Source organism: Lynx canadensis, chromosome B1 (genome assembly GCF_007474595.2).
Source record: "Lynx canadensis isolate LIC74 chromosome B1, mLynCan4.pri.v2, whole genome shotgun sequence".
NCBI lineage: Eukaryota > Metazoa > Chordata > Mammalia > Carnivora > Felidae > Lynx > Lynx canadensis.
The window spans coordinates 153,788,813-153,812,989 of record NC_044306.2 but is presented as its reverse complement, the minus strand read 5'-3'; the positions used below and the strand labels follow the sequence as shown (position 1 = coordinate 153,812,989).

General features: G+C 31.0%; 1 protein-coding gene across 1 annotated transcript in view; it reads right to left on the bottom strand.

Annotated features, from left to right (window-relative positions):
* TECRL (trans-2,3-enoyl-CoA reductase like) overlaps positions 1-24,177 on the bottom strand; it is a 97,745-nt gene that overhangs the window by 6,017 nt on the left and 67,551 nt on the right. Inside the window, exons 5-8 of the mRNA XM_030313783.1 lie at positions 21,631-21,746; positions 17,561-17,666; positions 16,183-16,255; positions 11,780-11,823 (exon numbers count right to left, since the gene is read on the bottom strand). Of these exons, the coding sequence (XP_030169643.1) occupies positions 11,780-11,823; positions 16,183-16,255; positions 17,561-17,666; positions 21,631-21,746 (339 nt within the window). The remainder of the gene's footprint in view (positions 1-11,779; positions 11,824-16,182; positions 16,256-17,560; positions 17,667-21,630; positions 21,747-24,177) is intronic.

Sequence of the window (24,177 nt, the reverse complement as noted above, 5' to 3'; positions counted from 1 at the left end):
TTCCCAGAAGTTACATGCCTTATCTGATTAACACAAAGTGTGTATTCAACATTTAAATACTATGGTATTAATAACAGATTGTTATTCAAAACCTTTATCGTTTAGGGTCATCCAAAGTTTTACTATAATATATTCCATAATTGAGCATGTTTTTAACTCAGTGTCTTTAATGCTATTAATCTCTTAAAATATATCTGATTTTGTTCTTTTCAACAATTTCTGTATCGATTTATTCACATTTTGTAATTGTAGAAGAAGCTCCTAGTTTCTCAAGTTATCATTAGGAATCAAAGTTGAATTTCACATTTTCAGATAATAATTTTATAGTTGAACTTATTTGTAGGTGAATGTGGTTAAGAGTGTGGACTTTTGTTGGACTAATTTGTGTTCAAAAAGCACATATTTTAACTTACTTATTAGAGATTACGTGATTAAGACATTTGAAATTTCATTTCTTCACCTAAATGCAAATATTACTTCCTATCTCATGATGATTATTTGAGGATGATTAAATGAAATCCAGTGTCTGACATATTAATTGCCCAATAAAATTATGATAATTTTAGTTACCAATATCATCAGTTAAAAACTTCTCCAGAGAATGATCCTACATTGATTGATCTTCTCTAAATTTCTGTGTCACACATTGGCTACACTACAAAACATATAATTACCAAATTAATAATTTGTTATATTTGTTTGATCTTAATACCTTTGCTCATCTTTCAGTCAAATAGAATGTCATACTCAGTTTTCATCACTCACAGTGCCAAACATACAATGGAATATATGATAAAAGTAGTATTAATAAGCAAATTACCTTAGCAAATCTTTGTAAACAAATTATATTTTAGAAATATGGATTTTCTTCTGGTGAAATGTATTCACTTTTTGATTCTCAATATTTTATACTTATTCAACCATCAAAATATTTTCTCCTTCTTACTTTTACAGCTAAATATGGAAACATCAATCTTCTACCCAAAGTATAGGCCATGGAAAAAAGAGCTTTTAGGCTTCAGTCAGACCACTAGAATAGCTGTAACTAATGCCATAATTTAAGATTATGTGCCCCGTGAAGGGCCCAGCCCCAAAATAAAACATATAACATACTGAAATAAGAAAAATAAAAGAAGGGGATTAAAAAAAGTTGTAAATAAGCCAACTAGTCCATTGCTGTCTACCGATGAAATGCAGATCTATATACATTCCAGGGGTGGAGAGAGAAAAATGAAAAAACACATCAGCTATATCCATATGCCTAGACATACTTAGCTTATCATCAACTTAGCAACTCCATAATGGATTTTAAAGAGCAATGTGACTATTTTCAATTTTCACCTTAAGCACTGGGTTTAAAATTCTGAAGAATGAATGAGTCCACTATATAGAAGTGGTGCCCTAAATAGAAGTGGTTGATATAATTTCCTCTTGGATCCGGCTGAGTAAGATTAGAAAATTCAGTCAGTGCTATAAAACTCAATATACGGTTCTATTACCAAATAAAATTTCAGAAGCACATTAAATGTGAAACACTGGAACATTTTTCAGTATGATTTATACATTTCTCCTGGATTGATTCTTTTCTAAATTAGATGTATTCATTTGGCACATTATATGTTAACACAACAATTTCATAAATAAAGCTTGAGGAAGTTGCTATCATTAGGTTTGATTTTCATGTTACTTAAAATTTAAATTATCTTATGTAGCAAAACATACAGATGCAATCTACTATGAACTGTGTATGATTCCTACGTAACACCGATGGTAAAGACATTGTAGATAATAAGTACACAGGAACATAAGAAAAATGCCAAGGAAACATTGTCCAGATATTTTAAGAAAAAAATTATATTTAAATAATAACGTGCAAGAAGAAGCAGTTTTCCTGCATTATAGTAGTAGAACAAATGAGTTTCAAAATATTTCATTTGATTTGCTCATATACAAATTGATAATTTGGAACAATGTTACCTTCTTTCAAAAAGTTTAATTAAAAAATAAGTTTATATTTTCCAGACACATTCACAGAGAGATCAGCAACTCAGGGGCATTGCCAGAATCACCTTACTTACAAAGAACAAGATGACCTAGATTTTAAAAGTCACTAGGAGTTTGTGCACAACAATGTGGATACACTTAACACTACTGAGTTGTGCACTAAAAATGGGTAAGATAGTAAATTTTATGCTCTTTGGGTTTTTACCATAGTTAATGTTTTTTGACTTCCCTGGATATATTGTTTTAATTGCAAAAGAATTTTAGAAGAGTAAATAATGAAAATTCAAATGTACTTTCATTTGGAAGTATATGTGTTGCTTAAAGTAAATCTAAAAAAAATTTATTTTTGCTTGTTTCATATAATCTTTATTGAGTAGCTTGACTATATGTTGCGTCATACTATATGAATAATAGGGTGTTAGTGATTCAATAATCCATTTTCCTCTTGAGCGTTAACATTATATTGATAAGTATAAAAATAAATTTGTCAGCTAATTGAAAGTATCACAGTGTTTACATGAGAAAATAATCTTTTCCTTGAATGTTTTGATTTAGGAAGTAAATGGAAACACTTTTATTTTTTCAGCACCCTCAGTATTCTCAGTTCTTTGACATTTCAATTTTATTTTTAATTAGTATTACTAAATATTTAACAATGTGGGATGGGTGAAATAGGTGATGGAATTTAGGAGTGCACTTGTGATGAGCACTGGGTAATGTAAGTGTTGAATTACTGTGTTGTACTCCTGAAACTAATATTACATTGTATGTTAACTAACTGGACTTTAAATAAAAACTTAAAGATAAATATATAGACCTTAAGAAATATTTAACAATATGCATATGGGGCAGGGAAGTATCAAATTAATAGCTCATAAAGGACTTTTTAGTTACTGTATCAGAAGTGTGGTTGTCCAAATTTTTATCAAAATATTCACCATTAAATCCCACTGTTTCCATATTGAAAGACATGATTGGATCAGAATATATGGAATTTCAGTAGTAAAGATGCTTCTTGTTTACTACTCGGTACTGTACCTCAGTCCATAGCATGTTGTCATTATGGTAAAGATGCCTATGACCAATGTCTAGAAGAAGGCCAACTTGCAGAGATCCACTTTTTTTTAAAGTTTTTATTTACATTCTAGTTAGTTAACATATAGTGTAATATTGGTTTCAGGAATAGAATTTAGTGATTCATCACTTACATATAACACCCAATGCTCATCACAAGTGCCCTCCTTAATACCCATCACTTATTTAGCCCATCCCCCTCCCATCTCCCTGCCAGGAACCTTCAGTTTGTTGTCTCTGGAGTTAAGAGTCTTTCCCCTATGTTCATCTGTTCTATTTCTTAAATTCCACATATGATTTAAATCATATAGCATTTATCTTTCTCTGGCTATTTCACTCAGTATAATATACTTTAGCTCAATTCACATTTTTGCAAATGGCAAGATTTCATTCTTTTCGATTGCTGAGTAATATTCCATTGTGTGTGGGGGGGGTGGATGTATACAACATCTTCTTTATCGATTTATCAGTTGATGAATGTTTGGGCTCTTTCCATAATCTGGCTATTGTTGATAATGTTGTTATAAGCATCAGGGTGCATGTGCCCCTTCAAATCAGTATTTTTGTATCCTTTGGGTAAATACCTAACAGTGCAATTGCTAGATCATAGAGTAGTTCTATTTTTATCTTTTTGAGGAAATCCATACTGTTCTCCAGAGTGGCTGCCCCAGTTTGCATTCCCACCAACAGTGTAAGAGAGTTCCCCTTCCTCCACATCCTCAACAACATCTGTTGTTTCTTGTGTTGCTAATTTCTGTAATGTTCTTTCTTGAAAGCTTCATCAAGTGAAGCATTCTCTATTTATATAAGTGAAAATTATGCACCTAGGGAACAAACTCTAAACATCCTAATATAGAATTTGTAGCCATCAAATAGACTGTGTATTTTGTCTTAGTAAAATTATTTTGGTTTCCACTGTAAAAGTCAGTAATCTTTATTCTGTGATGTAGTAATATTTTTATAGGAATTAAAATGATTATTTCTGTCTATATCTGTTCTTCCCAAAGTTTCATATATGTTATATATGTTATCATTATTATTAGTTATTGGCAGATGTAAGTTTATCATTTGAGCAATGTAATGGTCATTTTATTAATACAATTAAAAAATAGAATCTGCTAAAGTGTTTCTAACACTGATAATCAGGTGTGTTTTGCATTTCAGCTCTTAACTTTTCTATTTCTAGTAAGTATTATTATTATAAGTTGTGTCTTATTTATTTTATCTTAATATTTCAAGGGAAATATTGGATCACTATATAATTATGGAAAGCTTCATCTGTGATATGTATCAACTATTATAAGCTTGAGAAGTTAGTTTCTACTCTTAGGGATAAAATATATTCACACAGACATGATATTTGATAATACAAGCCAATATTATACTGTTTTAGCATAGGTTTTATAACATGATAATTTATATCACAATATAAATTATATAAATTTATATTATAAATATATTTATATTTATTATATCACAATATAAATTATATCATAATATTCTAATAATTTATTTCAACTCCTAATCTCTATTTTTATTATGAAACTCATTTATATACATTTATATAAGAAAGGATAACATGTATTGTATTCCAGAGTAAATATATCCAATATGTTAATTATGGATTTATCAGAAAATATATATACTAAATGATACTTTTTTTCATTAAGACTTTTTTTAGAGCAGTTTAACATTTATAGCAAAATCCAGGGGAAGGTGCAAAGATTTTTCATGTACTCCCTGCTACAGTATATGTATAAGCTCTCCCATTATCAATATCCTCCACCAGAGTGGTACATTTGTCACACCTGATGAACCACAATAACACATTATAATCATCCAAAGTTCATGGTTTGCATTATATGGCTCACTCTTGATGTTGTTTGTACATTCTAAGTTTGGACAAATGTATATTGCCATATATCCATCATTATGGTATCATGCAGAGTATTTTACTGTCCTAAAAATTCTCTGCACTCTTGCCGTTCATTTCTCTCTTCAATCCTTGACAACCACTGATCTTGTTACTGTTTCCACAGTTTTGCCTTTTCCAAAATGTAATCTGTATGGAATCATACAGTATTTAGCCTTTACAAAATGGCTCCTTTTATTAATTAATATTCCTTTAATCTTTCCCCATGTCCTCTCATTACTTCACAGCTCATTACTTTTTAGCACTGAATAATATTCCATTATCTGGATGTGTCGTAGTTTATCCATTCACCTGCTTTGGCTTAGTTGCTTCCAAGTTTGGGCAATTATGAATGAAACTGCTATAAACATCCATTTGTAGGGTTTTGTGTAGTCATAAGCTTCTAATTCCTTTGGGTAAACAAGGAGCACAATTGTTGGATAGTACAGTAAAAGTGTATTTAAGAAACCGCCAAGCTGCTTCCCAAAGGGGCTGGATCATTTTGCATTCCCATAGCAATGAATGAGAGTCGCTGTTGTCCCTCATCCTTGTCATCATTTGGTGCCATCAGTGCTCTAGATTCTTGGCCATTCTAATCAGTTTGTAGTGCTATCTCATTTCAATTTGCATTTCCCTGATAGCATATGATTTGGAGCATCTTTTTGTGTGCTATTTACTATCTGTATATCTTCTTTGGTAAGGTGTCATTTTTGAATTCAGCTGTTTATTTTCTTATTCTTGCATTTTAAGTATCCATTATATATTCCAGATAATTATCTTTTATAAAATGTGTCTTTGGCAAATATTTTTTTCCAGGTCTATGCTTTTCTTCCCATTCTCTTGATATTGTCTTTTGGAGATCATTCGTTTTTAATATTAATGAAGTCTAGCTTATTGGTTATATTCTTCTTGGATCATTTGTTAGTGTTTTATCGAAAAAGTCATCGTGGTACCTAAAGTCATCTAGATTTTCTCTTATGCTAACTCCTAAGAGTTTTATGGTTTTGCATTTTGCACTTAAGTCTGTGATCCATTTTGAGTTAATTTTTGTGAAGGGTATAGGTCTGTGTCTGGATTGATATTGTGTGTGTGTGTGTGTGTGTGTATCTAGTTGTCCTAGCATCATTTTATTATGACTATTTTGTTCTATTGTATTGTCTTTGCTCTAACCAATAAATTTCACTTTTGAAAACGAGTAACTGTAGAGTTCTAAACAAAAGTTCAGATATTGTATTTATATTATTACAGGGTATGAAAAGTAAATTTTAGTAGTTATTTTATGAATTTATTTGTTGCATGAAACTAATATTTTATTGTACAAAACTCATTATAAGAGATGATATTTTCACTCAAAATTATAACTCAAAGTATTTGATTTAAAATTTAGTGTTTAAAAATAGGTTACTTTGTTTCTGTGGTCTATCTCATTATCACATTTCTGGGGGTCCCTGAATTATTTTTTTAATCCATAGAGCTTTCATGAAATATTGTATAAGACAAGAATATGCACATATGGTAAAGAATATAGTATAAAAATAGCATCATAGAGTAAAATTTTAAAAAAGATACTTCATAAATATTGACTAGGTGGTAAATGATTATTAAAAATACATTTATGATTATTATTTTTTCAGAAATTTTTATATATTAGCTTTGATTGTATATATTTTAGCAATGATATATTTTATCATTATAGTAGTTGCTGTTTTTAACTTAAATTATTACTGTTTTTAGAAGTAAGTCAGTTTTAGCTAAAACATAAATGATAATTATAACAAATTATAATAAAATCAATTTCCATTAATTTTACATTATTATTTTCAAAACTAGTTTCTAAACAAATTATTTAAGAAGCAGTAGTAACTCCAGCCAAATTTGCGTATAAAGTTGATTCCTATTTATGTTATTAGGTATCTTAGATACTTGAGGGGATTTGTGAGGAAATTAAATTGACAAATGATGAGAAAAGGTAGAGTCCTATATTTTAAGTCTTCAGTAAAAAAGTAATGTGAATCTTTTTTATTGGTGTCTATAACTGTCTATCAACAGTAAGCAAAAGATAGAAAAAACTGTCACAAAGAAACCTGAGCACGATGCTGAGAATAAAAGCATTACCTTTGGCACACTTTTCATCCCTTATTTATCTTCCCCCCACAAATACCAAACATTCAAGCAGTTTCCTGGCCTTACTGCAGTTCCCATTGCATGGCCCCACTCTCCTCCAGCCTTGCTATGATATATGCTATGATAGATAGTGTTCCCAGCACCCTCTCTCCTAATCAAAAATTACTGTTCTATGCCCAAGGTCCTTCTTGGTTCAGTGTTACAAGTGAAGTTGTGACTGCTTGAGAAGAGCATAATTTATTACCTCTCCAAGAATATTTTCATTTTAATAAAAAAAAAATTAACCTAAATGACTGGATAACTAATGGTGAGACTGAAGACACAGAGAGCAAAACAGGAAGTAGAGTGATTTTCAGTGTTTTGCAAACCATGTCTTATATGTTATCTATTCTCTCATTTCCTACGTTGTTGAAGACAGTAAGAAATTCAGGAGAAAAAATTCCTCTTCTGGTGAAGTGCTCAATGTACAAAGAATTGATGAACTGTAACTGCTCCTGGAGAGTAAAACTAAACTGAGAAAAAGAGAGGATAAAGAAAACAGGAATATTATTTATAAAATAGCAAAATATTAAAAATTATAGAATATATTTTGTTTTGCAATAGTGATTTTGTTTCTTTGTGGGTGGACTTGAGTTCAGAGAATGAAGAGAGGTCATAGAAATATGAAGATACTGGGTTATAGTGTATGTCCACATTATTTCTAGCATAAAAACAAAGATCTAAAAGTTGTGGAGAAAAATATTATGATGCCTTTATAAATTTGCCTAATTTTGATTCTACTTGTTTGGTTTTTTTCCCTTATAGATTTTGTGATTTCAGAACATATTTGAGAGAACAAAGACACATTGAAAGTCAGAAAGAATTTACACAGAGAGGGAGGTGGTAAAATACTTCTCAGAATATAATATAAGCATGGCAAAACTCACAAAAATCAAAGAGTTTCTAAAAGGAATTATACTCTACTTTGGAATGTTTTAAGTGTTCATTGTAAAGTGTGTTGTTTTGCTTACAGTATATTTTGCTTCATATATTAGAAAACAGAATGGCAGTAGAAAAAAAAACAGAAGGCGGGAGCAGAAGAGAAAATCATAATTGTTAATAGTCCACAAAATGCCTGATTCATACATAAGTCATTAAGAATTAATTATGACCTTATTGAACATAGTTCTCATACATTGTCTTCTAGCCAGGTGATAATGTGGCTCTACACAACAGAAGCAAATTCAACTTTAAATGAATAAAGCATTTTTTCTTAGATTAAGAGGGTACATATATCAATAAATGAAGAACAGGAAATTTTGCAAACATTTGCAGAAAAATTAGCACTTGGAATTAAGATAGGCATTTTCTGGTTAGACTTTATATTATACAAGACTGGCCTATGAATTCCCCCTGAGTTTCTTCACATAATAGTAATTAATTATAATATATACTGATAATCTTACTATAATATAATTTTAGATGCACTTGACTTAAAAATATGTGCTTTTGGGGCACTTGGCTGGCTCAGTCAATAGAGCATTCAACTTTTGATCTCAGGGTTACAAGTTGGAAGCTCATGTTGGGTGCAGAGATTACGTAAAATTAAACTCTTTAAGAAAAAAAAGATGCTTTTCTTTCCAAACCATTTGCATATACATTTTTGTGATATATGTGAAAGGCACACACTTAGGCATTCATTTATTATGAATGAAGAAAATTAACCTTGAAATACAGAATGTTATGCTCACAGTGATATGGTAGGTATCTTCAATTTAGGTGATAAATGTGCAAACTCAAACAACTCAGTTTTTATTACATTCTGTATTAGAATCAGTTTCCTAACTTACATCTTAATATCATATTTTATTTGTGAAAAATAAATGTGTTTTGCCTGCATCCAACATTATTAGGAAATACCAGGGCTAGCAGGCCTTTTTAATTTGCCATCACAATTTATAATGTTAAGAGAGTCCCAGTGGCCCCTCTACCTTATTTCTAAATGTCTACTTGCAACAGAATAGACAAAATTCAAAATTTTGACTGTTAAACAAGGTTTTCTCAGATAATACCATCTATAATTGAAAACACAGATGTTTCTTTTTATCTTAATTTAAGTCTAGGATTGAGATAGTCAATGTTTGTTATGTGCTTAGAAATGTGGAATTAAAGTCATTGTATTTACCTACTGTCTATATTGGACTTAGACAATGCTACTATCTATCACTATTTATTTTGAGACCTTGGCCCTTATAAGACAGCAACTATGATAAAATTATAAGACTTGCCTAATTCTCCTCCTTCTTATTTTCTCCCCATGTGAAATGTATAAAGAAACATTTATTAATAAAAGAATGTGTGAAGATTGAACACTAGTAGCTTAATTAGGAGGCAGCATCTTTAAAAATCCTGGGAAAAAATGTATAGTGCAAACTATTAGAATTTTGCTTGTTTCCAATTATACCTTTTTTACACTAAAATATTATAATTGTTATGACATTTTTAAAAAGCTGTAACTTTTTTAAAACAAATTTTATTTTATACTAGAGCCACGGATTCATGGCTATACCACATTTGAAAAAAGGAAAGAATCAATAATATTATATAAATGGGAAATGTGTAAATATTTACACAGAAATAACGGAAACCAAGTTGCAAAACTCTTGTATAGTGGTTAACATCATAAGGAGAAGAAATATGAGAGAAATAATCATACATGAAGTTAAAAATATATCAAAATAAAAACCAAATATGTGGTTATTGTTTTGTTTATCCACTAGTTAATTCTTCCATTTGCTCAAATTTACTGAGTAGTTAATATACAGAGATCATTAGATTTGGTACAATGTAGATTAGCAATAAAGGCATCAAAGTAAATAAACTGAAGCCCTACTATCTATGAATAATATAAACATGTGGAAAATTAAAAGGTGGTGATATACTTCTAATACATTCCCTTAAGAAATTACGAATAAAGAGGGGACTCCTGAGTGGCTGTCGGTTAAGCGTCCAACTTTGGCTCAGGTCATTATCTCAGGTTTGTGAGGTCAAGCCCTGCATTGGGTTCTTTGACGTTAGCACAGAACCCACTTCAGATAATCTGTCCCCCTTTTTCCCTCCCCTTACCCCCCACTCTCTCTCTCTCAAAAATAAATAAATATTAAAAAAAGAAATTATAAATAAAGAAATAGTTTTTGTTATTCACTCAAGAAAGTAGTATTTCTACTATGTGCAAGACCAGGTGTTAAATATATTAAAGCATGACATGCCCCCACCACAGCCAACAAGTAGAGAACCTTATTATCTAAACTATTAATTAAAATACGCACACACACACACACGCACACACACACACACACCCAGGTTTACATGAGACCTTTTAACAAAGTGCGGTGTGTCATTTGTGCCTTGTATGAATGTGGGAGTGTAAGTTGTCTAATACAAACTTCACAAAGGATGTAGACATATATGAATCACGGGAATTTATCAATACATCAGGGACAGGAATCATGAGAGTTAATCTATCAAGGACAGGAATGAGGAAGAACATGAACAAAGAATAAAAGTATAGGTTATATGGTGGAATTATATGGTATATGAAGTAAAATATGTGTCTCATAAATAATGCATTACAGAAAAACTAAATAATCTTTTGTGCTCAGATGGATGTGTACCCAATCCAAACAATGCATATGTAAAGTTAAACAGATTTATCTAAATAACTGGATTGAAAACAATTAGAAAAGATCTGTAATTCATTCAAAAAAGCAGATTTTGTTTTCATTCAGAATTAGTTAATTAACAATTATGCCAAAGTGTTTTTTTATTTTTTAAATTTTATTATTATTATTTTTTAACATTTTTAATGCTTATGTATTTTTGAGAGAGAGAGAGAGAGACCAAGAGTGAGTGGGGCAGGGGCAAAGAGAGAGACACATAGAATCTGAAGTGGGCTCCAGGCTCTGAGCTGTCAGCACAGAGCCTGCCATGGAGCTGAAACTCACAAACTGCAAGATCATGACCTGAGTGGAAGTCAGAAGCTTAATGGACTGAGCCACCCAGGCACCCCACCAAAGTGTTTTTTAAATGTTCATCTTTTAGATTCGTAAAACTTTTTGCTGTTAGGGGTTTATAAGTGTGCAGACAATAGGAAGAACTACTAAGTATGATTTTTTTTCAAAGTTTACTATACTTCAAAAATTCTAATCATTCTTTATAGTTAAGTAGAACATTTTGATTAAAATATTTAGAGATTTGGGGTGCCTGGGAGGCTCAGTCAGTTAAGCGCCTGACTCTTGACTTCCGCTCAGGTCAGGATCTCACGACTGGTGGGATCATGCTCCATGTCAGGCTTTGCGCTGACAGCATGGAGCCTGCTTGGGAATCTGTCTCTCTCTCTGTCCTTCCCCTCTTGGGCACAAGTTTGCACATATGTGAGCGCTTTCTCTCTCTCTTGTAAAAGTAAATAAATAAACTTAAAAGATTTAGAGAACTAAAAAAAAATGATTTAGAGAGCTAATGGCTTGATTTTGGGAAGTTGTTTGACCTACTTCACTTAATAGCATTAATTACATAATATAAAAAGATATCATATTTTGTACATGGCAAATCCTCAAATATTTGTTTTGCATTTTTAATAACACTTCAATTAGAGCATGAATAGTAAAAAATATAAATAATACATACCAAAAAATTGATAGCAGATAGTGTGACTTGCCGGTTTCCAAATGCTAGAAAGTAGGAAAAGAAGATGTAATGCATGCATTCACATTTTGGATTGTCTTGCTATAAACATAATTGAAGCAGTGTTTATTGGATATTACTATCCTCTAATCCAAAGTACTATGCTGTATATAATTGACCTTTTGGGGTAATACATTTGAAGTTTAAAAGAATGAAATATTTTTGCTTTCCACATGAACTTTTCTTCTAGTTACCTAATGATATTTAGAATACAAATGGAATCTACTTTTAATTGGTATTATAAAATTCTTTGAAGGCAGATTTAATTTCTCATTTGTCACTTTAAAAGCACATCATTGATGTATGTGTGTTTCTGTGCCAGTACCATACTGTCTTGATGACTACAGCTTTGTAATCTAGCTTAAAATCTGGAATCATGATGTCTCCAGTTTTGTTTTTCATTTTCAGGATTGTTTTAGCTATTCAGAGTCTTTGTGGTTCCATACAGATTTAAGGATTGTTTGTTCTAGTTTGTTCTGTGAAAAATGCTGGTGGTATCTTGATAGGGATTTCATTAAATGTGCAGATTGCTTTAGGTAGTATAGGCATTTTAAAAATATTTGTTCTTCTAATCCATAAGCATGGAATGTTTTTCCATTTCTTTGTGTCCTCTTCAAAATCTTTCGTAAGTATTCTATGGTTTTCAGAGTACAGATCTTTTACCCTTTTAGTCAGAATGTATTATGCCAAGCGAAGTAAGTCAATCAGAGAAAAACAAATGTCATATGATTTCACTCATATGTGGAATTTAAGAAACAAAACAGATCAACATATAATAAGGGGGGAAGAGAAGAAAGGGAAACACTACAAGGAACTCAATGATAGAAAACAAACAGGGTTGACAGAGGGAGGTGGGTGGGAGATGGGCTAGATGGTTAAAGGGTATTAAAAAGGGCACATGTGATGAGCACTGGGTATTGTACGTAAGTGATGAATTACTGAATTTTACTTCTCAAACCAGTATTGCACTGTATATTAACTAAAATTTAAATGAAAAGGAAAATGATTCCTTTATAAATAAATAAATACATACATATCATACGGCCTAATATATGATTGCATTTGATCATATGTCTTGTTTTTTAATGTTTAACAACAAAAAGAGACATGCTAATAATAATTTTTTTCATTGATGTTTTATAATAGGTAATATTTTAAGTATTTTATATTTATCATCTATAAACAAATATATGAGGTAAGATTTAATGTTCTCATCTTAAAGAAAAATATAGATTATATCAGTTCCCAAATCATATATGAGTAATTAATAAATTAGAATTTAAAATAGTATCTTAAAGTCATCTTTCTGATGGCAGAAAAGTTGTAATATAAAAAAGTACTAAAAATAAAATTTTCTGATAAGCTCATCAGCTGTATTAATAGTTGCATTTTTTCTAGATTTATGTGAGGGTGTGTACATATAAATTGTATTTATGTAAACACATTTACAAATAAAAAATATAATGTCTCATTTTAATCTTGCATATTTTATAAGGATATATTTAAAGACTTTTCCAATACTATTAAGCATTCATTGTAAAAGCTATGACAGCATATGCATTATAATGTGTAATATGGCTAGCTCTAAACATTAAATATTATCTAATTGCTGCATAATTAGTGTAACTTTAATTTTATGTATGATAAGTAATACAACTTCAAACATCTTTCTTTGTAAGACATTTATAGAAGTTCTATTTCCATGGGCTAGAAATTTGAAAGTATAATATAGTCAAAAGTTATATAAGTATTTATGTATGAATATATATGTGTATATTCATATATAAAACATGTATAATTATTGGAGATTTTGTTTTTATAAAGTACATGTATCTAATTATGAAAAAAATACATTAATGCAGAAAATTTGGGAAATAGATAAAAGTACAAAGAGAAATAAAATGCATAAAAATCCCATTATCCATTGTAAATCTATTAAAATTCAGATTTTCCCTTGGAAATATACATATTTTCTCTATACTTTTTATAGTATGTGATAAAACATTCTTATAATCAATTATTCTTTAATATCTCTTTGCCATATAACTAAGCACATTTGCCATATAATTAAACATTCTTCTATAGCTAAATCAAAATATTTTTTTATTTGTACCTACTATTAGACAAAATTTTATTAATTCAACAATACCTATTAAGAATTTATATGATAGGCACTATACTATGTACTTGTGATAAATCAATTAAACTTAAGCCAAAAGCAACTCTTATCTTAATAAAAATTATTGTCTGACAAGGAAACAAATAATAATCACAAGATAACAAATGGAAGTTTGCAATCCTGGTAAGTGTTACTAAGAAAGACCTATATAGTATTGAATGTAAGAGCTAAAATGAAGGATTTATTTTAATGGAGGAGATCAGGAAGGACTGTCTGAGTACATGATTGCACTCTGATTTAGAAAATGAATAGATACTAACATACACAAGAGAGGGGTTCAGAACATATACCTTGTTTTCATTTTTTAATGAGAATAAATAACTGTATGATTAAAACAGGTACTGGGACAGAGAGTATAATTTTTAAATATTTTAAATGTTTATTTCCAGTAAGCAAACTTACAGATAGTATAACTTGAAACAAACTTCCCAGAAAAAAATCTAGCCATCATTAAAATTTTCTGTAATATTTTTATAATTTTTATAATATTTCACATTTAGAATTTTTACAAAGGCCATTTTTCCTTGCTAGCTGCTGATACTAAACATATGTATTGAATTTTCTGAACATATGCATACAGTTTGCAGTTAATGGAATATGCCTGCCATTGGGCAGTTTTCAATTATGACAATTTTTTTCCTGTTTACTTTCAAGTATTTTTGAGAAGTAAGAAAAATGACCTCCTTAATGGTATATGTGTCAGAAATACATAATAATATGTTGTGTTTTATTTAATGTGTGTAAATGTACAGATGCCATTAATGTTATGCAGTCAAATTTGTTGAGAATAGGGCTTCTCTTGATATTCTCAAGGTATTCTCATGATATTCTCATGAAAATATTCTCATGATATTCACTTTCCAGCTGGGATCAGCATTATAGGGCTATATATATGTTCACAGAATTTGATTCCTACTTACACCTTATGCATTTGAGAGTCTTGAGCCAGTAAAATTAGACTTTCAGGGTCTCATTTTCCTAATCTATAATAGGGACTATTAACACATCATAATGTTTCTTAATGGCATTTTTACATTTCTTGACAAGCATTTCCTTTTCAATAAATACTTTACATATGTTAATAACAATCAGCCTCTATTTTGTATCCCATATGTGAATGTAACATTTTTCAGAGTCTCCTCTTCTTAAATATACTATGGAGCAAAAGTATCTATCTGTTAATGTTCTAAAGTTAGTAGGTAAATATTCTGATAACATACCTTTAAGTATCAGAGTTATAAGATGTTAGGAAATTTCTTTCTTCAATATTCATAGTCGCTAGTATTTAGAAGAATTAAAGTTTTGAACATTGCAATGATATACTCTTAGCAAGCTCGACTAGATTTCTTGATCTTAACAAAGACTCTGTGTTGGTACTTCAAGTATATATTAAGACAGTTTAACTGATTTTGTAAAATCTAAAATGAAGCTTGAATACTCTATTCATTTCTATTTATTTCAAACTTTAACAACACCAGAAATAGATCACAAAAAATAATTATCAATTAAATTTGAAACCTCAGCCCTTTCTCACTAGAACCCCGTGTGTGCCTTGTGAGCTGCAGTAAAAGCTGAGGAGAGAAAAGTCCAGAGTAAATAAAAGAAATGGAATTCTTTGTTCGGTACAGCTATTTCCCTCCAGTTTTAGGAACTGAGAATTTAGGTTTGGTCCATTGTGCTTTCCACCAAATTGCTTCAGCTGAGTCAATGGCCAGGATATTTTATAAAGTTATAAATAGAAAATAGTATGTTAAAGAAACAAATTGCTTCTTACTGAATTATATTTAATATTTTAACTACATATTTATATTAATTGTTTATTTTTTAAATCCTGATAGTTGATTTCATGTGATTGTGTGATGATACAGAATTTTTCTTTTTAATCTTCACCCTTTCATTTTTACTATCTGTCACTTTGGAGATTTACAACCAACTCATATATTTGTTAGAGTTCCTATGGAAAGAAAATAAACCAATGTCAAAATGGTCTTTAAGTATACATAAAAATTTAATGGAGCATTATACAGAAGCAACTTAAAATTGACATTTTTTTCATTATTTGCTTATTTTTTAAGTGTACCATGTTTCATAGCTTCTGTGTAGTTTAGAAGAGAGTCTTGATGTTGGCAATTTAGTATGGATTTAATTAGAAAGAAATCATACATACATGGTGGTGTATACTGTGGGTGATTAATATAGTAGGCAATCCAAGAAGTAAATCCCCAATAAAAGGCACAGCCCTGAAAATAAAACATAATAAAAGTTAGGGTATATATATATATATATATATATATATATATATATATATAAAATCTATCATTTCATTTGAAATCATCCCATATATTTATATGCCAAACTGCAGCTTTTTTTAATATGAAAAATGGTATAAATGTTCTAAGCCAGATAAATGAAACACTTCCACACCCAATGAAGTAGCATTTTACAAGTAACTATTTGATACCACTAAGGAAATGCATTACTTTGCTCAATCCTTATTAATATAAATGGGAATTTAGGATATAAGACAAATGTAACAATATATTTTAAAAATATCTTTCAAGAGTGGTTTTGTCATATCAAGTAATATATATGAATGAAAGCATAAAATAATAATGTATTACATAAAATACATTAATATTCATTTTCCATCAGTAAATGAATAAAATAATGAGTTGTTTAATCATTAGTAAAACCTGTCTTGATAGAATATAAAGGGAAATGTCCTAGTTTTAAAAGTCCTAGGCTATAATACTGATCTTGTACTGATATGATAAATCTTAATGTCTTCTGCAGAATAGAAGCAGCTAGTCTAAATGAGTTTTGAGGTTTCTAAGAGTTTTAGGGTTTATTGTTTTAATACAATGACAACAATAGAATAGCTTGTTGAAATTTTTACAAAACAGGTATTCGCCAAAAAAAAAAACCCAGGAAATCTTCAATAAGGAAATACTTCCTATTGAAAGTCAATATTAAATTGGAATTAGTACTGGAAAATTGAATTGCAGTATGTTATATCATGTACATTTCCACTTTAATATTTCATAAAACTTCCCATTTTCTTGACAGCTCTTTGATGGGATGGTTATTAACTCCTGCATTCACCATTTTTGGAAGAGCAAAGACACTGTCATCACACTGACAACTGTCATCAATACAGAATGTAGTTTCATCATTTCAAATATAGGTCACACAGACCTATATTTACACAAAGGTTCATATATGGCATCCCTCCTCTTCAAGTGGCACTTAAAGAGTCTGAATTCAATGCTAAGTACTTCCAAAATCAAATGTGCCTGAGCATATGTGGCCTGTAACATAAAGGACATGGCAAATCTTTTATGTAGGGTCATTGGTTGAGGGCAGCTCCAGTGAAAAAGGTCATGGAGGAAGTGGCATTTCAGGAGCAGAGGTTTATGATGTGCTGATACAGTTGAACGGAAGAATCTAAGCATAAGGGAAATAAAGATGATTGCATTATTTTACGGATGACCCAATACACAAAATTTCTCAATAGTAATTAAAATGACAAAACATATCAATCCCACCTTTATCAAATTTTTCAAAGGTGTATGTCCTGCAGAAACTTTATGGACAAATAAGGTTTCCAAAAGATAGCGGATATAGTGTATACAATGACAGAAGCAAGCCACACTAGAAAGAAGATAAAAAATGAACATTAAATTCACTTCCAAGGTCTGGCTTGCCTTCTGTATAAGACGTTTTATTATTTATTTTTATTTAGTTTGCTACAATATTTATTAGGAAATGTTTCTACTAATCAAACATTAATGTTTATTTCAATATTGTTATGCTAGAAAATTTCTAAATTTATTTCACAATAAAAGTACTATTACAACACTCTCTATAAGTTTACTTCTGATGACACTCAAAATATTTTATAATACCAGTCGTAAGCTATATGCTCACACCTACCCCAAGAATACATAAAACTATAGATGGACTTATATCAAAATACCTCAAAAATGAAGCAGAAAATGTACACTTTTGTTTTGTTTTAGTATGGTTGACATACAATGTTATATTAATTTCGGGTGTACAACATGGTGATTTAACAAGTTTATGCATTATGCTATGCTCACCACAAATATAGCTGTCATCTATCATCATACAATGCTATTACAATATCATTGACTATATTCTTTATACTGTGCCTATTACTCCTGTGACATGTTTATTCTGTAACTGGAAGCCTGTGTCTCCCTCTCTACTTAACCCATTTTGCCCTCCCCCCCCCCGCTTTCTCCCCTTCCCCTCTGCCACTTGCTACTACATGGATAGACCTACGCTATTATGCTAAGTGAAATAAGTCAGATTGGGAAAAACAAATACCACATGATTTCACTCTGTGGAATCTTAAAAAAAAAATAAATGAAAACAAAAACACAACAAAACAAATGAATAAACAAACACACAAAAAGCAGAATCAGACCTGTAAATGCAGAGAACAAACTAATGGGTGTCAGAGGGGAAAATGTACAAGTTTTAAAAATATCCAAAACCTACTTAGACTTCATTTGACATTTTATAATATTCAGAATAACTTTTTCATTGTTTGGTTTTCCTTCAACAAGAACCACACATTGAAAAAGTTTGAACTTCATTTTTTATGGAGTCAGGACAGCTTTTTTTTTTTTTTTTTTTTTTTTTTTTAAATTTTTTTTGTTCAACGTTTATTTATTTTTGGGACAGAGAGAGACAGAGCATGAACGGGGGAGGGGCAGAGAGAGAGGGAGACACAGAATCGGAAACAGGCTCCAGGCTCTGAGCCATCAGCCCAGAGCCTGACGCGGGGCTCGAACTCACAGACCGCGAGATCGTGACCTGGCTGAAGTCGGCCGCTTAACCGACTGCGCCATCCAGGCGCCCCAGCTTTTTTGTTTTGTTTAGTTGGTTTTATGTTTGGTTTTTGCCTACCTAACAAATTGTAATGTCTTGTTTATCTCTTTGAGTATTTGTTGCTGTTGTTCTAAGTTAACATCTCTCTTGCCATTTATAAAACTATTATTTTAAAAGTAAATGTCAGATGTGATTTACAGAAATATATATTCTTGCTTATGCTTAAAATATATTTCCATTAAAATCTGTACTGCATTTGTTAAAATCATAAATTTCAAAAACTGACTTCTATTCAAGATAATCAATATGGATCAAGAATTGCATACTTAAGCCAATAAAGTTTGAACATAAAGATCATGTCATTTACTCTATGTAAAATCAAACATTGAGTCTCCCCCGGGAGTTTATTTTAACAAAATGAATTAATGATTTCTGGTTAATGATATCAGTGACTTTAGGGAAAACAAACACAAATCAACCTGGCTAAATCCCAGGGAATTTATTATTATTCATTAATTCATAAAAATATAAGTTTGCATCTATCAGGAGAGGGGCATGTTCTATGTGCGTATATCTATGAATAACAGACGAATTCTGTGAGAAGTGAGAAAACAAGTGTGGATATCTGGGGGCAGAGCTTTCTAGACAGTAAGAAAAATAAAAGTAAAGTTCTAATTTAGGAAGATGTCTTGTGAGCTTAAAGGATTGATGAGGGAATCAGTATCTTTCCTACCTTGTTGGTTCTTTGTTAGGAGTATTTCTATAAATCCTTGAGTGAGAAAATTTTCCATTTTATAAGAAAGCATAAAGTGAGGTTATGCCCAGCTATGTAGCAGATCACTAAATAAGAAATTTTAGTTCAAGCCATGGTTAAATTAGTTCACTTATTTTTCTGCTCCTACAAATCACCAAATTTCTTTGTACCACAAATAATTTCCACATGAAGATTTGCTAGTTAAAATCTGACTCATCCTTCCAGAAAACAAAGAAAATGGTTGATATGCCACTTTCTTAGAAAAGCCAGCTCAGAACTCCCATCCAAGTTAGGTTCTTCTCTTTTATAATCTAAAAGTGCCCAATGTAAAATAAATATGTTTGTAATTGGTTCATCCTTCTAATCATTCAAAACACTTTTACTGAGTACTTCTTGTAAACCAGGTCATGTTAAACAGTGAAGCTAAACTGAACATGAAAGTAGACCCATCATAGAACTTTGTAGAGGGAAAGATACAAACAAGTGATTATGTGAACATATAATTTTAAAGTAATAAATTGCATAAAGGAAGAACATTTCAGTAGCATGCTTGTCATACAAAGAATAGGAATGGCCACCCAGAGTAAGAAATACTGAACTTTTTTTGAAGTTTAAATAAGAAAGAAGAAATAAGTAATTGGGATGGGAGAAGAAGGATAGCATGTGTAAATGTCCTTGTGAGAAAGGGAACATGGTAGGTATCAGGACAAGAAAGACCAGTGTGGCTGTGGCACAGAAATGAAGGGTAAGGGAAAGCTTGATTTGAGATGAGAAAGTCAGAAGTGAAATCACTCTCTATCTTCTAGTATTCCTATGACCTCAATTTTGCTTATTTTTTTTTAAGTTGATTTATTTTGAGACAGAGAGAGAGGAAGGGAGAGAGAGAGAAAGGGAGAGCATGTGTGAGTTGGGCAAGAACAGAGAGAGGGAGAGAAAGGATCCCAAGCAGGCTTCACGCTGTCAGAGCAGAGCCCCAGGTGGTGCTCAATCTCACAAACTGTGAGATCATGACCTGAACCGAAATTACGAGTCAGATGCTCAAATGACCGAGCCACCCAGGCTCCCCTGAATTTAGGCTTTCCTTAAATTTTGTTCCTCTTTTCACTTAGAGTTTAGTCATTAAATCAGGTTCTTTTTTTTCTTTTCTTAACAAATTGCTAACACTACATCTCAGTTTAGCATCTTGAATAATTATTCTTTCTCTTTAATTTGGTAGTAAGCTGAGAGAAATACAGAGACAGACAGAGATAGACAGAGAGACAAAGATTATTTTCACAGTATGTTATATATTCTGCTTTGATAACTGCCCTCATCCTTTGTGTACCTTATTTTTACTTTTCACTTTAAAGTAAAATTTAATTTTGGATTTTGACCAACTAAAGTTAACTTATAAAACTTTTTTGGGGGGAGTGCCTGGGTGGCTTAGTTAAGTGTCCGACTTGGCTCAGGTCATGATCTCACAGTCCGTGGGTTTGAGCCCCCGTGTTGGGCTCTGTGCTGACAGCTCATGGCCTGGAGCCTGCTTCAGATTGTGTCTCTGCCTCTGTCTGCCCCTCCCCCACTCGGGTTCTGTCTTTCTCTCAAAATAATAAACGAATATTAAAAAAAAAGTAAACTTATTTTTTTCCTTTAAGTGTCATTGTTTCTTTCCTACAAATTTTGCCCATATTTTTAGAGAAGTATGTATTTTATTATATTTTATTTACTATTACATCTTCAGCCCTATATATGACCTCTCCACTTTATAATCTTAACCTTTTTGTGATATTTTTAAATTTCCAGATTTCTCCTACTATGATCATTATGAACTTATATTACCTCCACTTTAAGGTATATTTAATAGTTCTTTGTATATAAATTTGCAAGTTGGTGAGTATACATTATTTAAAGTTACTTAAAATATATTTCTATAACTGTCATCCTCTTTGAGCTTATAAACAACCTTAATATCTGTGTGCTAGTTTTATCTCCTCCTAACCTATAGATATGATACGTATTACTTACTGTACCACTGGGTGGCGCAATCTTCTAGAGCTCTCTTTCATGTCATATATGTATGGGATCCTCAAATAAAAGAGGAGATATATCAGCAAAGGTCCTGTGTATTCAGCCAAAAATACCTGAAAGAAGGTGATATAAATAAAAAATAATAGAATGTTATTAAGATTTCCATGTAAACATAATAAGCATGTCCACCGGCAGCCTACTGAATGAACTGGTAAATTGGATAGGTAGCATTATCTATTATTTAAAATGTATTAGACTGTGTGCTAACAAAATTAACAAGAAGTCTTCCTTGGAAGAACTAGTCAAGACTTAAGGAAAGAACAATTATCAATGGTGAATTTAAAATAAAAATATTGGGGCACCTGGGTGGCTCAGTCGGTTGAGTGTCCGACTTTGGCTCAGGTCATGATCTCACAGCTCGTGGGTTTGAGCCCCGCGTCGGGATCTGTTCTGACAGCTCAGAGCCTGGAGCCCACTTCAGATTCTATGTCTCCCTCTCTCTCTGCCCCTCTCCTGCTCACACTCTGTCTCTCTCTCTCTTTCTCTCAAAAATAAATAAACATTAAAAAAAATAATAATAAAATAAAAATGTTGAATTTAATGTAATGATTTCTTCACAAAGGAGTTTTTATTTAGCTAATCAAACCATTATAAACCTATTTCTTTGTGTCTCCTCAGTTCCAAATATATTCCATCTTCTATGTAAACTGTCTCTGTCGCTGAATGGAATTGGCTACAGTATCTTTTTTTTTTTTTTTTAATCTTCATATGGCTGTGTCATCTTGAATTCAATTGATTTGACACTGATTCAAATAGAAATAATTTAGTTCTCTCTTTTGGAAATTTTAGACCTTGATTCTAATGAGTCTAAGTAGGTAGTTAAAAGGATTGCCTTCTGAATTCTGAAACTGAGAGTCAACCATATATGTGGAGAGAGATATCTGATCTATAGAGAAATAATCATAAGATTTGGAAAGATAAGTGGAAACAAGGCTGTTTGATTGCATGAAGTTTCACCAGCTGACTATTTTTCTGATAGTTTTCTAAATCTTGTAACTGTCCATTATTTGGTTTTGTTTTGATGCTAAAACAAGATTAAAGTCACTCTGGAATTTCAGAGAGAAAAAGGAAAATAATTTACCTCTGAGTGTTCAAAGAGAAAGGATACAAACATGACAATGATAAATTCAACTGCCATTACTGCTTTGCTTTGTTTTTGCCAATTTTCATCATTTTCTAAGAAAGAAAATGTAAAGCTGCACATGTTTTACTCAAATATACAGGTGTGCACATTGATTAAAAATTGTTGTTATCTCTTGTGAGAATTTTATGTAACTTCATCTTTATAATATGTATATGTTCATAATTATATATAGAACTATATATACATATATATAAATATTTAAATATGTATAAATATTTATATATGTAGGTTTGTTTAGATTTTTTTTCATTTAACAGTATTTATCATCTCATTAGCCAAAAAAGACTTTTATATGAGGGTAACATGCAACATCTGACAAATTCAGTATCAAGCAAACCCTTTACTGATGGACTATATTAATTTATGGCATACAACATGCCTGATTATTCAAATGTAAAGAAAAAAATGTTTACCACTTTTGAATGTCTGATAATAGAGTCTGGTTAATATTCCAGAATAATTAGAATAATTGTTCTATTAAAACAAAATATTCAAAATATTTATTTCAATGCCATCTGATCTAGTCAGGTCAACTTTGAGCAAGTCTTCCAGTAATATATCAGTAATGAAAAATGTTATGAACAATAGTTAACCTTGATCATATGTCACTCTTTATTAAGTTAATAAAAATGCTATCACAAATATGAAGTTTCTTGGAATCAGGAAATTAAACTACAGTTTTATCTCCATCATACCCTAAAAATAAATCAGGAGAATCTGCTAGCTTACAGTAATATGTTCTAGGATGCCCAATATTTTATCACAAATATTGTGCACCTGAAACATGGGGGTTAAAATAGTACCAAAGTATGAAGGCTGTACCCTGACCTGAAAGCATTAGAGAATGATAAGAATAATTTTTGGACAATGCATTTTAAAAAAAAAGTCTATTTGGGTGCAAGTAGAAAAAAAAAAGGAAGAGAGGTGTTTTATTAAACCTAGAAAGTAATAAAAAAGTAGTTTCAGAATAAATAAAGAGCCAGATAGAGAAAAATAATAATTAGACACACTTCTGAAAAAGGATTTTTTCTTCTCCTACTAAACAAGAACAAATTCAAAACCAAAGCCAAAGAAACAAATAAATGTGCTGCTTATAAGGCCGAGCAAATCAGATGAATTTACAAAGACTAGGAAGTCCACTATAAACCAAAATTTAGTGGAAATTATATATTCAAAATAAGCAGATATCTTTTTTTTTTTACTTTGAAGACGCACGCACACACACACACACACACACACACACACTACTTTTAAATTCCAACTTGTTTCCAATATCATTTTCTTGCTTTTGCTTTATAGAATGTTCATTCACTGTATTGAACTAATGTATGGCTCAAAAT